Source organism: Aplysia californica, unplaced genomic scaffold (genome assembly GCF_000002075.1).
Source record: "Aplysia californica isolate F4 #8 unplaced genomic scaffold, AplCal3.0 scaffold00035, whole genome shotgun sequence".
NCBI classification, from domain to species: Eukaryota; Metazoa; Mollusca; class Gastropoda; order Aplysiida; family Aplysiidae; genus Aplysia; species Aplysia californica.
In genome coordinates, this window is record NW_004797305.1 from 1,995,793 (window position 1) to 2,012,711 (window position 16,919).

At 40.9% G+C, this 16,919-nt stretch overlaps 1 protein-coding gene across 1 annotated transcript in view; it reads right to left on the reverse strand.

The window, feature by feature from the left end:
• LOC101861423 (putative ammonium transporter 2) overlaps nucleotides 1-16,919 on the reverse strand; it is a 62,569-nt gene that overhangs the window by 7,643 nt on the left and 38,007 nt on the right. The window contains exons 8-9 of the mRNA XM_035973880.1: nucleotides 1,680-1,906; nucleotides 601-770 (exon numbers count right to left, since the gene is read on the reverse strand). Of these exons, the coding sequence (XP_035829773.1) occupies nucleotides 601-770; nucleotides 1,680-1,906 (397 nt within the window). The remainder of the gene's footprint in view (nucleotides 1-600; nucleotides 771-1,679; nucleotides 1,907-16,919) is intronic.

Below are 16,919 nucleotides of genomic sequence, written 5' to 3' on the forward strand. Positions count from 1 at the left end.
ATATATGTAATATATAGTAATGAGAAACGTCAACCTCATCACAAGAAATTAACCTGTACATTTCAGGCATAATTCTTCTTGGAGAAAGCCTCTTGTAGTCTTCAATAATTTCTTTCTTGCCTTATTTCTTCTTTGTCAGGAAAGGAGAAAAGAAAAAGAGGTGAAAAGGAAAGTAATTGACTTTTGTGTTTTATCGTGCAAAGTCAGCTTGAAGCATGAGTGAGTAGTGAATCTTTTTCTTCAAGTGTGCGTCTGTCGTGATGGACAGACCCATGGCGCTTTTTTGGGGATTGAGACATTAAGCAAAATTTAGGAGGAATGTATTTGTGCAAATATTGGCAGATTTAGCGAAAGCTTCAATCAACCAACCAACGCTCATAAAAAAGAAAAAAACCCAACAACACCCAACCCCTCCCCCAACAAAAAACCCCCACCCCAAGCTATCCACAGTCCCCGATTCCCCCTTACCAAACACAAACAGCACAAACAAAAAATAATTTTGTTCCCTGTTCTCGACAACACTACACAAAATAATAATATCATCATGTTTCCAATGGAAACAAATCCGTTCTTCTTTGCAATTTCTCCAGTAACACTTACCCGATGTTGTGCTCTATGAGATCGGCTCCCAGTTCCTCCTCTTCCTTTGACAGTCTTAGGCCCACGGTCAAGTCAATCACTTTGAGGATGAGGGCGGAGGTGGTAGCAGACCAGGCTGTGATGGCCACTGCTGCCAACGTCTGGACCCCCAGAAGGTAGAAGTTACCTCCCTTGTGATAAAAGTGGGGAACGGTTATCTCAGCTACAATTACTTTTGTTAACTAACTAACTAACTAACTAACTAACTAACTAACTAACTAACTAACTAACTAACGAACTAACTAACTAATAAACTAACGAACTAACGAACTAACCAACTAACCAACAAACCAACCAAACAAGCAAAAAAAACAACCAACTAACCAACTTACCAACTAAAATAACAAATGAACAGATATTCACACACACACACACACACACACACACACACACACACACACACACACACATACCCCCCCACACACACACACACTCAGACAGATACAGACACAAACTTACACACATAATGTGTCTTTTATGAGACAAAAGGCCTTCTTTTCCAAATGCCAGCATGGACAGAGGTCGAACCAGGTACTTCGGCATGTGAGACACGCATCTTACCTGCAGTCAAAAACCGCCCTTCCCTCCCGTAAGTCTCCCTTTTTAGACAGCACCCAGTGCCCTACCGTAATGTCATAAATGTATGCGGGTGGTTGCGGGTGCTCTGGTGTGGTTTGCTCCTTCTTTGCTATCCAACATCTATCTTCCTTATCTCCCCTCCTTTTTACGTGTGTTACTCTCTTGTAACACCTCTAACCTTTGGCACGTTTATGACCTATTGTGTTCCATGTGCCGCATAAAACTCTTACTAAAACTAAACTGTCTTAAATGTATGTATTTTTACGACACAATCAAAATTAAGACCATTTAAGAGGCGGGCTTTTTAAAGGGCCAACCCAGGCTGAGATAGATAACAAATCTTAGCAGAATAACCGAGATACTCAATGAAAATATTATGCTCAACTCAGGAATTGAACTCGAGTTTCCTGCGTGCAACATCGACGCACCCAACACGCACCATAGACGCCAGTATGTCCTACCTTGACGAGGCCGTGTCTGTTGGCAAAAAATTGAGCCACCGTGTCCTTGTGAGTGAAGAGCCCCGCGGCCAGGAGGCCCCAGAAGCCAGACACCCAGTGGACGCTCACAGCGCTGACCGGGTCATCTATCCGAAGCTTGGCCAGCAGGCTGTCGCTGCTCAGACACAGCAAGGCGCCGATCGCGCCGATCACAATGGACTCCCACATACCAGTCACCGCACAGGTCGCTGGGAACCAAGAGTCAGGAATTTAGTGTTCAGTTGCAGTTTTATTAATAAAATGCAATGAATGTATCACTTATAAGTTAATGACAATGACAACCTTTATTCATTTAGCAGGGAGAAATTTGTCTTGGTTGCTTACAATGGCAGTGGATGTCACTCACGCTTACGCACAACAAGACAGGACGTTAGTTAATACATATCTCACGTGCTGAAACACCCGCTCCGTAACACACACACACACACACACACACACACACACACACACACACACACACACACACACACACACACACACACACACACACACACACTCTCTCTCTCTCTCTCGCTCGCTCGCTCTCTCTCTCTCTCCCTATATCTCTCTCTCTGTTTCATTTGTAGCACTGTGTGTTCAGTAACCTCACTGCAGTTGGGACAAATGAATGTTTATATCTGTCGGTTCTTTTTAAATAAATTAAAATGTAGCGTTTGCTGCGGGTCGATAATTGTAATTCCGATGTCAGTGGGAGACTATGGTCACTTAGCATGATTTCCACCTTTTTTTTAACGTTTGTTTTGTGCAGATATTCACAGTTACTTAGTTCTCCACCAATTGTTCTTGATGCTTTTCTGATCAACTTGTTTACTTTTATGATGTGCTGTCTTCCCAAATTACTACCATAGCAAGAGATACCAAAAATTCATCTCTTTTTATGGTAGCAATTCGGAAAGACAGCGCATAGTAAAAACCCCCCAAAAAAGTTGATAAGAAAGGCATCAAGAACAATTGATAGAGACCTAAGTAACTTTGAACACCTGCACAAAACAAACGTTCTAAAAAGGCAGAGATAATGGTAAGAGATCATAGCCACCCACTGACACAGGAATTTCAATTGAAGTGAAAGGACGTGTGGGAAGGAGCTGTAATTGAAGGTATCAACACGACCGCAAAAAAAGAGAAGATGGAGATACTTAGGACATGTTTTGAAAATGCCAGAGACAAGATTATCCTATTAGACATGGTATTGGAGATCAACTGGAAATAGAGGAAGAGGTACAGTAAGCTGTTAACCTGGCGAGAGAGAGAGACAGAGAGAGAGAGAGAGAGAGGGGGGGAGAGGGACAGAGTAATAAAAGTCTAGTTTATAGTCCTGGAAAAGAGAGGCACATCGATCAAATAACAGTTTTCGAGAGCTAGGAACAAGCTAGACCGATAGAAAAACTACCTAGGGAGAATCACGAAACAGAGTTTATCAGTGGCAACCTCAGAGCACCAGTCAAATCAGGCAATGCACATGTAGTTATCAATTAATCAACCTGCCAGTTCTCCCACCCTTGTGAGGATCGTGTTAATAATGGAAGCAATGATCAGATATTGATGACAGAAGGGCAGATACTATACCAAAAGAAGAAGTGTATACTGCACATTTATCCTAGATCTATTCACTATTTATGTCTACACATTTATCTTTAAAATTTTTTATACTGTTTGCATTTATAATATATCCTGCCTTCTTTTCACACATCATATATCTTTCACCTATTTAATATCATACATAACATCTATTTACTTACGAACAAATCTAGATCGAAAGGAACAAAGAAAGAAGACATAGTGACAGATTAAAGAAAACCTGAAACAAATCAGATCCAGGTCTAAGGTGCATTTGCATTAATTTAAAGATATGAGATCAAAGAAAACGAAATAGATGAAGCGGAGGCAACCCGGAAAGATCGGTACACGGCCCTGATACTTCTCAGTGTTACAAAACCCCGGAAATATCTGTTTCCGCAATACAGTCGAGAACTCTGAAGCCACTGTCGTGTAACAAGGTATAATTATTACGGACTATGGTAGAGGCAGAATAAAGATTATAATATGGACCCTAATCGATTTGGCAGTGACCTTGAACCTTCACTGACTTGTTTATGCACGTTCTTTATCGAGAATGAAAATTAGATTCCTGAGAAAAGAGTTGCGCTTAATACACCCGTACTCTAACAGAACTTGGGCAGCTACCGTAAGAAATCTAATAATTGGCGACAGAAATTGATTAGGAGAGCATGGATCAACGACTCCCATACCCGATGCATTTCACTCTGATTACGAAAAAGTTTGAGGTTTAAATGAGAAGTCAATTACTAAACGTTGTAGAGGTAGTTGCTCGACATATTTCAGATTATTTTTGTTCTTGCAAGAGCGATTTGACCAGCTCTTTCCACGTTTCGAGATCAGGACCGTTTACAAACTGAAGCGACGCTAGTTTTACATACAGTAATATTACCACTGTTGATCATTTCAGCATATACATGTACTAAAGTTTTATAGACAACAATGTTCTCCAAAGGATCAAAGTCCGCGTATTGAGGCATCTCACAAAGTCTGAAACTAAAATTGCAGCTTGATTTTTTTCGCAGAAAAATAGTTTCCCTAAAGCTTAACATGGAATTTATTAGACTTTTTGCCAAACACCAGATGTTGCCTATGAAGTCGTCATGAATCGGACTAAAACTCATTGTCATTGCGCATTTGGTGATGATTTTTGAAAAAACATTGCAACAACCTGATGTGTTACTTATTTTTTTCTTCATTGGCCAGGAAAGATTAATAAAAACATAAAAGCACAGTAAGCAAATTTCATGAGCATTCATGCAACAAATAACATGAATGTCAAACTGAAGGTCGTTGAGAAAACAATTAAGGGCTTGAGGTTTTTATTTTACAAATGTTGGTCTATCTCACTTTGAGACCTGCGCTTATGGTGTAGCGTTTAGGCACTTTTCTGTCACATGCAGCAGATCCCAGTTCGATTCCCGAGTGAGGACACATTTTTTATCGAGTATCTTGGTCATAATGTTGAGATGTTCGTTGTATCCCTGTGAGCCCCAGTTGGCCTTGACAGGCAGGGTCGGGAGCCTGCCAGCGAAATTATCTAAATTATGCCGACAAGGGGAAAGGGGGGGGGGGAGGCGAAAAATCATTCTGAAGAATGGACAAGCTGGAACGTCGTTGAAGTGAACCAAAGTAGGGCAAAGTCACCAAACACCCTTACGCAGAAATGGAGATAACGACGTTCTATAATACCTAAAAAGCTCAACGTAGTCGGGGGTGGACAGCTACCGACAAATTATGCCATAGATGGGAGTTGGTATTGATTCTCCTGAGCCGCCCAACTTCTAAAAAATTCCACTGCATCCACTTCTATTTTCAAATTCCAGCACAGTAAAGGCACATACTATATACATACTATGGCTTATTCACTTTGGTCCGTCTGCATTAAAAAAATTGTTGCTCAATTATTGATTTGCCGATGCGCACCTGGCTTTGAATTGCAATCCTGTAGGCAACCCCCACCAAAAAGAAGACAAAAAAAAAGCCCACTAAAAAAAACACCCAACAAAAAAACAGCAACCCCAAAAACCCAAACAACAACCACATCCCCTCCCAGAAAAAGCAAAAAATAAAGGAAACCCAACAGACCCAGTAATAAACTTTTACAAAATGGGTCTTATATTAAAGACTGCCCTTTGCTTGCGTACACGGAATCACTACAATAAATTTTTATTTACAGTAACATCACCCTCAAGTTGCTCATTATGAGAGAGCAACACCACCCTACCCTGACATCTCAGTGTGATCACGCAGTTTGTCACCCTATGTCTGTCAAGACATCAACACCCAAGTCTCGAAAGTAAATACTCGTCGTCTGTTGGACCGTGTTTCATAGGCGTCTGTTAAAATATTTTCAAATTTTGTGTTGATGAAGATAGGTAAACGTTTTGATGATTTTGGTGTATTCTGTAAATCCACTATTATTTTTGGGCCTCTTCAAGCTAATACATGTATCTGAGAGAACGTATTGGAACTTTAGTTTATTTGTGGCCTTCATTAATGGGCTTTTTGATTCTACTGGTCATCCCAACGTTTAGACCCGCAAGCAAAACCTGAGAAAATTAAACAGAGCGATCTGTTTTTAATCCTGTTTTATCTGCACACTGACGAAAGTGAACAATCTATACATTTCTTTTCAGATGTTCAAATTGGAGGTGCCTAAGGTATTTTTATAATACTGAAGGCCCAGGTTTTTGTCAGTGAATTTACTTGCAGAAAAGAGCAAAATCAGAGGCGGACAAAGTTAATGGATCTCAACAACAGATCTGAGTACTGCTCTGGAAGTACTTTGAGACTGGCAAATTGAGTCATAACTGTGACAATGAATGAAAAAAGAGAATCGATGAATAATACGAACGCATGTGTCACGATACTGTGGAATCAGGCGCTCGTCAGTTTCTGACGATATGGAGTTCTTGGTATATCCTTATAGCCCGTTAATTGGCCTTTCTTTTGGTGAAAAAGTACGTATCTATCTTGAAAAGAAGTTAAGATATTTTCAATAGGAGAACGTGGTGAGTAGTCCGGTTTCAGAGGCACAATTGGTGAAAAAATGGCCGTCAAAGTTTGATGACTCCCAAAGCTGCTATGTCCATGGAAGCTGCAGATTCACTTTTTTGTGCCTTTGGTCAACGTTTTCCATGTAAAATCGAAACAGAAATATGTTTTATATGGATTTGAAGGAGCTGAGCCCAAAATAACAACAACAAAAAATTCCCAACCGGTGAAAAAATGCCGGTTTCTTCGATTTCAATATTTTGATGAGCGCCTGGTTTCCCCACGATGCCAGACATATTCTAATATCTGCTCAAGGGGACGTTACCACGACGACCAGTAATGCGTTCAGTACTAGAATTGTCGTCCGCAAACATTATGATGTGTGTGCATTTGTTCAATGTCAAAGTCCTGGCTTTGGAATCACTCAGACATTCTTGTTTTTATGTTGTTTACCACAACGTGGAAGTAGTTTTTGGTACTTGTCAAAGCTTGAAGCTGCATACGTAATTTATTGATGGGCGTCTGTAGTGTAACAGTTAGTTTCTTTTACGTAACACGAAAAAGCCGAAAGTTCTATTTCCATTCCGGCGAGTCTGTTGTATTGAGTGTCTCGGTCTGTCGGCTGGGATAGTGTATCTGAATCAATCTAAATAATCCAAAACGTATTGGCGGGGGTGTAAAACATATTATGTGTGTGGGAGGGAGGGGGGATGGGTGGGAGGAGACGAGGTAAAATATTATTTAGATCGTTCTCACGTGTTGTGATTTATTATTAAGGAAAGAAAGGTGGTATTGAAAAAGGGCAAACTTTTAAAAATCAAATGAACACCCTGAAATTCTTCGGATAAAAGAATACTGTTCAGACCGAAACGTCGCCTTGATCTGTACACGTAAGAAAAGTCCTGCTTGGGATTGAAGGAGATCTTTTTCAATAGGTCTGTTCGAAAAGTAGTATTTTTAAAAATAGTTTATATGAGTCAAGTCTTTTGGGATGAAGTTTCCACTGGGGACCCCTTTTCGATATAATCTCAGGCTGAGTTAGCTCCCAATCATTCTGTAGTCGACTCCACATTCTGCACCGCACGTGGCACGAGTGAATCTGACATCACGCATGTCTTTATGTTTCACAATAATATTATAATCAGTGAGATACCAGTTCGTTGAGCGAGGTAGCATCCATAGCGATCCGAATCTTACTGGCAGGTGAAAGTTTGTGTTAGTGATGGACAGGCCATGTTCTGCACATTTTTGTAACAGATGAAGATCATTGCTGTTACATGAGCACACACCATGTTTACCGATGACACTTGTCCAAGTACTAGAGTCCGTGTCCCCTCTAGTGTTGAAATCACCCATCAAAACTAGCTTATCGGTAGCTGGGACAGGCATAGGACAGCTTCGAGGTCAAAGTAGAATTTGTCTTTGACATCCTCTGGGTTGATCACCAAAGAGGCATACGCACTCACAAACGTTGCATAATGGGATTTACCAAGGGAAGTCTCAGAATCAGGAGTCTTGTCATTGATGCCTTTTGGAACGGATTCCAGTTGGGCAGCTGTCTGATTTTTCACCGCAAAACCAACAGCATTTGTTCTACTTTGTGAAATAGTATTTTTTCCCTTCCAAAAGAAATTATATCCTTAACTCAGTTCTTTCAACCCTCCTTTATCAGCAAACCTAGTTTCACTGAAAGCAACAATAACAAAGCTATTGCAATTGAGCTACATTGCATTGACTGCTGTCCTCCTTTCAAGATTGAAGCCATTATCCTGAAGTGTAAAAATGTTCCAGCAACCAATTTTCGAAGGTTATCGTTTATTTTCTTCGACCATATTGTGGCATCCCTAATGAGTGATAGGCGTTAACTAGTCCGGGTAGATGAGGTGAGCTTTTTACGGGCACCCTTTCTAGCCCTTCCCCTTGTGGAGTGAGCAGTGCTGCCCTAAAACGGCTGTTCAGATACCATGGATGCTGCCGGATCATACATTTGCTTTAACTCGAAAATGGTACGACTAAAGCCCATGGCCACCTAACGTGCAGGTTTGTGCTAACAGCTCCCAGCCTATGCAAGCCTGCTGCATCCGCACTCACCCGTGGCTGAAGGAATGTGATTGGAACAGACGACAAAGAAAAAGGAAAGGATAGATAGAAAGCAGGTGGTAGACTTGCAACAAAGTAAATTTAAAGTCATAAAAGCAGCGCAAAAATCAGACTCACTCTCTAGCATAGGTACAATTTGTCTGATGGCATGATAAAGACTAGACGTTCAGATTAGTATCTAGGTACAGGAGGTTGTCAGAATGCTGTCCACACTGAAGGGCAGACTGCCTAGAGGTACCATCAAAGCCTGTCAGTCCCACGTAAATAGGGTTTGAGGGCCTGGGTCAAGAACACCATACACGTACACGTACATTCAAATACACACACACAAACGTACATATACGAAGACACGCAAACGCATATCACGTAGGTCTACACAACACACACACACACACACACACACACACACACACACACACACACACACACACACACACTCACACACACACACACACACAAACATACGTTGAAACAACCGGGCATTAATCTGAGAGTAACACCTAAGAAAACCTGTCTGACTGAACGTTCGGACATCCGGGTATTGATCTGCACTGCCCCCCCCCCCACCTTAGCCCCAACCCCACCACCGTCACTCTCCCCCCTCTTCCCAGCCCTCTCCTCATCTCCACACTCCAGAGCAGCCGTTTGTATATATGAGCTTTGTGCATGCGATCAAGATCCCCTACACTCATTTCGCGATCGCCTCCCAGCTCTTTATATAATGCGGTGCCAATACCACCACCACCACCTCCACTACCACCGCCATTGCAACAACAAAAACAACAACAACAACAACAATAACAAAAACAACAACAACAACAACAATAATACGAACAACGACAACAACAACAACAACATGAACAATAACAACAACAACAAACAAACAAACAGCAAAATCAACAACAACATAAACCACAACGACAACATATAACCATAAATCTTGCTATAATAGAAACCGAAATAACACATACAATTAATGAAGAACAGCGACAACACACCATCACCTCCACCACCACCAACAACAACTAGGCAACAATAATAACAGCCCAGCAGGAGCAACAACACGAGGAATTCTAATAAAAACAGCCCTTGGCTCCCAAGCCAGATAGGATTCCGCAGTGCTGTAATGTAATAACTACCCGAGCTTTTATTAAGGAGCTATTTTCATTCAAATACAGTCGAACCAGCTCTAACGGCCATCTGTATTATACAATAACCTGTACAAACGACCACTTCCCATTCCCCTTTCCGTATTTTCCCCAATCCTTGAGACATACAACATCTGAGTCTAAATTTTAAAAAATCTTTAAAGACATATTTAAAGACATCATTTTTATGTCAGAAGATTCATGTTCAGCACAATGTTATGTAAATGACTATGTATCCATTTATGTATTTTGGGAATTGCATGCAACGTATATATTATTGAGGTGAACATTGTTCGTACATGCATTTATGTAAAGCGCCTAGAGCTGTGTTTACACGGGAGTGGGCGATGTAGAAATGATCTTCATTTTTATTATTTTTTACATTATAATGGCACCGTGTAAGACGTCCACCTGCCCTAGACGGTCTCTGTTCTATCCGTTAATTTGTGACTGTCTTAAGCTATTTCGACTGTATTACGCCCCACAGAGCAAAAAGGAACATTTCGAAGTCAGGCGTCACATTGATGTTGGCTGTTAAGGTCTGTTTTTGATTTCTTTGATAAGTAGTGCCTTTAAAAAACCCAAAAGATTCTCGCAATATTTCACCATGTGTCGTATACTTATTATCAATATACATGAACAGTCGCACCTCCTATAACGGCCACTTGTATAAGACAATCACCGGTATAAACAGCCACTTCCTTGGGTATTTTTTTTACATTGTAAAAACACTGTGTTAGACGACATCTGTTTACGGTGGACACATATTTTTACTCATCTTCTGTAGACCTCGAATGTCCAAAAAAGTTATATAGAATGCAGTGCCTGGAAACCAAAAAGCTTATGGGAACCAAAGAAGTGACGAAGCATTCTTTATCTGAACATTTTTTTAATAGTTTGCGGGGGGGATAATAATCCAGTAGCTTCCATATCGATTCATCTATTTGTTTTCCTCTCTTGTATAATGCTCTATGCAACGTTCACATTTTCAGGAATTCAAGAACCGTTACTTCAATAAACGTTCTAGCAATTCGGGAAAATCCGATAAACAACTTCATTCTAGTGACTTGCTAAAAAAACCTGTGTGATGACGTCACGAAATTACCCCATTTCCTGGATAATGGGCGAGGCCTGTGAATATCACTGTTATCCAAGTTTTACTTTCACCAATGAAATCTCTCCCTACCATTTATGAGGAGATGGATGGAGTTTGCCATAACGATTATCCTTGTTATGACTTTGAGAAATATGACTCCTAACGGTTAAAATTAGGTTTCATGCCCCTGATGGACAAAATTCTTGATGGGCGTCCGACAAATATTCCGACAGAGAGAGGAATAGGCTTTGTAATGTTTGTAAAAACGTAGGCACTTACAAATCCATCACAGTCAGAGGCTGTGGAACAACAAGTGCAAGAAATAATTATCCTATAAACTATATACATGAGTGTTTTGAACCCTTACTACTGTAGTAGAAGTAGTAGTAGTAGTAGTAGTAGTAGTAGTAGTAGTAGTAGTAGTAGTAGTAGTGAAGTATTGTTTTTATCGAGGTGGTTGGGGCAGGATAATATTTTTTTTTGGGGGGGGTGGTGGGGGTGGACACAGATTTGTTTTAATGGGGACGGGGGATAGGTTACATGAAGCCTTTCCGATTAGCTGGCACTTTATTTTTGTCGTATATCTCACTCAGTTCTTGCTTCATCAAGCAAATGATTATAATTTGACAAACACTAAAAGTGTTATAAATATTACAGGCCTAGTGCCTAGTCTACAGGTCTGACATCCTTCACGCCCCCCTCTCTCTCAATCTCTCTCCCTCTCTCTCTCTCTCTCTTTCTCTCTCTTTCTCTATTTATATATCTCTCTCTCTCTTTCTCTATGTCTCTCGCCTTACCTATGTTTGTCTATCGCTCTACCTCTGTCTGTCTGTCTGTCTGTCTGTCTGTCTGTCTGTCTGTCTGTCTGTCTGTCTGTCTGTCTGTCTGTCTGTCTGTCTGTCTGTCTGTCTGTCTGTCTGTCTGTCTGTCTGTCTGTCTGTCTGTCTGTCTGTCTGTCTGTCTGTCTACACACACACACACACACACACACACACACACACACACACACACACACACACATACTCACGCACACTCACACACACGTATGCACACACACTCACACACAGAAATACAGACACATGGATTAATACGCACGTTTACGTATGTTGTGTTTAGACTTAGTAATATTACACCGCCCATTGTGAAACTTTTGAATGCACTTTAATTGAAGCGAATCACCCGAAACGGAAGTTTAGACGTGGAATATTTGATTATTCAGGACAGTATAATTGTCCTGCTGAACGTAGAGTTCAGAATTATTTGTCCCCCCCCCCCTTAAATCAATAACTTTTGCTATCTCAATACATGCCAATTGGAGATTTTCACGCTGGTTTAAAAAAAGTATTCCCAAAGCATGACAGTCACTTAAATTAGATTGATGCAATTCTTTACTTTTTGTTTCATTGGCTGATAATCTTTGAGAATTTCTTAAGTTATAGTAAAATGACAGTTTTGCAATGCAATATTTTATACTTATGGTTACTCAGATTAAACTCTTGACCACCTACTCCGCCCCTTACCTGAAAAAATAGCTAAGGCCGGTAACCCCCGCCATCGCCCCGCCGCCTACATTTTTTTCGACGCGCACATTCAGACATTATTTCAAGATTGGCTGTCCAGTCTTTGACGTGATTCGTTAAGTAAACGAGAAATTCCTTCTCTCTCTCTCTCTCTCTCTCTCTCTCTCTCTCTCTCTCTCTCTCTCTCTCTCTCTCTCTCTCTCTCTCTCTCTCTTATTCCCAAGAGTCGCCTTCACTGTATAGACTTAAACAGAATTCCGGGACAAAAATAAACAAAAGAACAGTAATGGCTTCAACATCATCATCAATAACAATTACAACAGCCCTCGCTGAAGGGAAGTTTACAATGATTCAGGAAGGTACGGCCACATTGCACTAAGAACAGATCTGAAGCAAAGCAAAGGGTTATAAAGGGAGAAATAAACAAGGTGCTCACTAACCACTACACCATTGCAACAACCAAAATTGAAGAGCAACGTTAACAACTACAGTGATAGATCATTATCTTCCTCTACAACACCATTAACAGGTACACAAACAGCGAAATAGGACAGTAACAGCAATAACAACAACACCGCTGCCACCACCACCAACAACAACAACCAGCAATTATTGCAACAACAACATCAACAACAACAACCAAAATAACAACAATTCCCCCCCCCCCCAACCCAACAAAGGACGATGACACCCCCCGGGGCAGTGACAATGACTGAAGTGTCTTTAGGCCATTCCCAAAGAGGGGGACATTTCTCGTTCAAGCATAGTAGAATTGTAAATGGTCTGACTCATGTCACGCTCATAACTGTGCTTGATCTACAACAGGGAACGGCTGCTTTTTCTTTCCTGTTCCTTACTATTGTCATTTTCCTCTACTTCTTTTGTATGTTTGTCACTCTCTTGTGACCTGCTATTTTGGGGTGCCTTGATAGTCGAAGCAGACCTTGTGCTGTTGAAGCTAGAGAGGCGAGCAGTCTAAGTCTGATTCCCTGTAAAGACTTCTCTGTTGACACCCACCCCTTGGCGCGCATATGACCTTATGCAGTTGCGAGCGCCGTAAAACCCTCTACTATAAAAAAAGGACGATGACATAGAGATTTCAACTCCTAAAAATGTTCACAGAAGCTTTGACTGTTTCCACAATTTAGACCTAAAAAAGATTCAAAGGGAATGACTGCCAACAATTAACGGTAACGCACGAATGGTAAAACATCGATTCACTGGAAGGACTTATCAGGAATCCGAATAGAGGGTGGGTAGGAGACACGGGCATAATAAAGACCCTCTGTTAGCACCTGGGAATTCGACCATTTAGGGAAACCCACGCTTGAATAGATTAGTTGTTAAAGGTAAAGATTCTTTTTTTGTTCTGCGACGTAAGTAAATGTAAACTTTTAGGCTGATCGACTTCATTCCCATCTTGTAAATAAGACTTAATTCGACAATTTTTGAGTTCAGTGAATCTGAACGTACGAGTGGATGGATGTGCCATACACTACAGATGACAGTTGAATCTATCTATCTATCTATCTATCTATCTATCTATCTATCTATCTATCTATCTATCTATAGAGATTCATCTAAACAGATATGATAAATTAATTACTTTTGTCTGACACACATAGCGGACACACATTCCCTTCTCCTCCATAAAAAAGGGAAAGCACCCACAAAAGCACATGCACAATTGTTTTCAATTGTCGAAGCTTAAAATGAGTCTTTGAAATACAGACAAGCAGTAATGACCAGTAATGAACTTAGCCTCAACCAACCTTCAACCCCCAACCCTCCTCCCAAAACTCCCCCCCCCCCCAGCAAAAATTAAACCCCACTAAAAATGACACCCCCCAACAGAATAACAAAACAAACCCCCCCCCCCCCAACCCCCCTCTCCAAAAAACCCCCAAAACGAAACAAAAACAAAACAAAACCAACCAACCAACAAAAACTTGCCAACTAACAAAAAATCCCATCAATAGTGTATGACAAGAAAATGTAGGTTAATCAATAATCAATATAGACTACCATGGACCTTGATATTAAAATCAATTTACTCCAAATTACGCTTTTCTAAATGTTTTTCTATGCTTTCAAAGCAAATTCTATAGGAATTTGTGAAATAACGCAGAGTGTTAAGAAAACCAGTCCACTCTTAAAACTTATTTTCCATGGGCATTTGGGATTTAATCAAATCAATCTGTGTTTATTTGTGAGGACAGGAGAGCAAACACGACATGGAAAATTCTTGTTTGTTTATTAGATTGAGCTATAGAGAAGTTGTTCGATCATTGCTGGTCACGAAGTGCTACGAAAACAACAACATCAATTAGCAGAAATAAAGCAGTGTTTATTTTCCTTTCTAAGTACGTTTTTAAGTCTCTTCGCAATAAATGGACCCATCTGATTAGTGTAACAGCATGTCTCAGGTATCTCATTTTGTTTTTTTGCCCTTTTTACAAATACACACAAACACACACACACACAAACACACACACACACACACACACACACACACACACACACACACTCTCTCTCTCTCTCTCTCTCTCTCTCTCTTTTCTCTCTCTCTCACACACACACACACACACGCACACACACACACACACACACACACACACACACACACACACACACACACACTCACACAAATGCACGCGCACGTGCACCAACAAACGAACAAACAAAAACACCCAAAACAAAAAACAAAAATAAAAAATACAGTGTTAGTACTAACGTTTTTCGATGTGAATATTTTGTGTGTAGCGTTGTACCAAGTCGTGTATTTAGTCATTTTATATCTACCTCTACTCTAATACGAGGTGGAAAACCCTCTTCTACGTCCAATAGGAAAACTACCATATTATTCACATTTCTCATTGGATATTCCAAAGGTGTGGGCGCTGTTCCGTCTCTTGTACGGTGACTTTGGTGAGTGTTTGTATGTAGTAAAGGGTCCCCCACAGTCCAGTAGGGAACAGAAATAGGACGCTTTGATAAGCAGGAGAGTACAGAGACGGACAAAATGAGTATAATTGTAGGCGGAAAGGTGCTCCGTGTGATAGATAGATGGATACATACATACATACATACATACATACATACATACATACATACATACATACATACAGACATACATACAGACAGACATACAGACAGACATACATACAGACAAATAGACAGACAGATGGACGAATAAATGGATACGTGGCAATAGGGATAGAGGAACAGATAACTAGATTGATGAATATATATAAACAGACGGATGAATGGATGGATAAATCGATTGATGGATGGATGGACGGATGGACGGGTGGCTGGATTGAATAAGTAGGCCTAAAACAAACTCAAAAATCGGGGAGTGGAAATGGCACATATTGTCTCTTTTAAAGGAAGACTGTCATGCACTTTAAGGTAGTGCTCACCTCTCTCTCTCTCTCTCTCTCTCTCTCTCTCTCTCTCTCTCTCTCTCTCTCTCTCTCTCTCCCCCTTGCTTCTTTTGCACTAAGAAGCAAAATCATATCAAACCAACCAAACCTCAAGGCGTTTATTTCTCAGTGACGTATGGTTACAAAAAGCTGTCTTTGAGCGATACCAAATGATGGCTAGGTTTAGCTAAACAATACTACTTTGCTGTCAGTTACAGTTTGTCCCTTAGGGTGACTAAGTGGAATACATAAATATATGCATATTCAGCGAGGTTCTCTAAAGTGATAGAGAGTTATAGAATCCTGTTTCAGCCACGAGCCTATTACGTAGAGTGTACAGAATATTGAACGTGATTCATGAGCAGTTTCTATACAACGAGAGCGAAGGCATGGAGGAAAATATCTTCAATTTACCGTATAGGATGAGATAATTTGTCTAAGCAGAACTGTCAACAAAGCCACACCGGACATGATCAGAAACAACAAGATCAGAGAAATGATGGATACAACACCTGTCCTCCATTACATTCGAAGGCAAACAATCAGATGGACATCTCACCCGTATGGCACCTCACCAGCTTGCCAGTAATGCCTACCACAGAAACGTATCAGAGTACAAGGCAAAAGGAAGACCAAGAAAGACCTGGATCCAGGGTGTGAAGGATACCCTGAAAACATACAATACCCCACCCAGCCAGGCCATTAAACTTGCTACTTGCTAGAGAATGGAAGCTCTTTATCCCCTCGACGCCATAGAGGTACAAGAGGACAGAGAAAGTAAAGTAAGTAAGATGAGAGAGTCGGAGCCCATTCTGTAAAATACAATAAAGGAAGAATAGAAGATGATGGGTAATGCAGTTTGTCTGTAGCTTGCAACTTAAAGTATCCCAACATCGTCATCAGAGCAAAGTTCGTTCAGTTATGTTAGTATTTTAGAAAACTCTTTTCCCCCATGACCATGCTTTGATTTAAAGCTGTTTGTGTGTTTGTGCACGTGCGAACCTTTCTCTCCCTCACACCCTCCCTCCCTCCCTCCCTCTCTCTCTCTCTCTCTCTCTCTCTCTCTCTCTCTCTCAAATTAAAAAATAAAAAAATAATAAAAATAAAAACTACGCACGCTCACCCTTTTGCAACTCCCTCCCCTACCCTTCCCCTCTTTCTCACCCCTCCCTCGCTCCCTTCTCCCACCAGCCTCGTTCGCAGTCCACTTTCTGTGTATCGGATTCATGCGTTCCTTCGGCGTCCTCTTCGTGGAGTTCCAGAGAAAGTTCGAGTCCTCTGGTGCCATGACGTCAACCATCAATGGCATCATGTCGGTTACATACAGCGTCACAAGTAGGTGGTCTCATCTCCCCCCC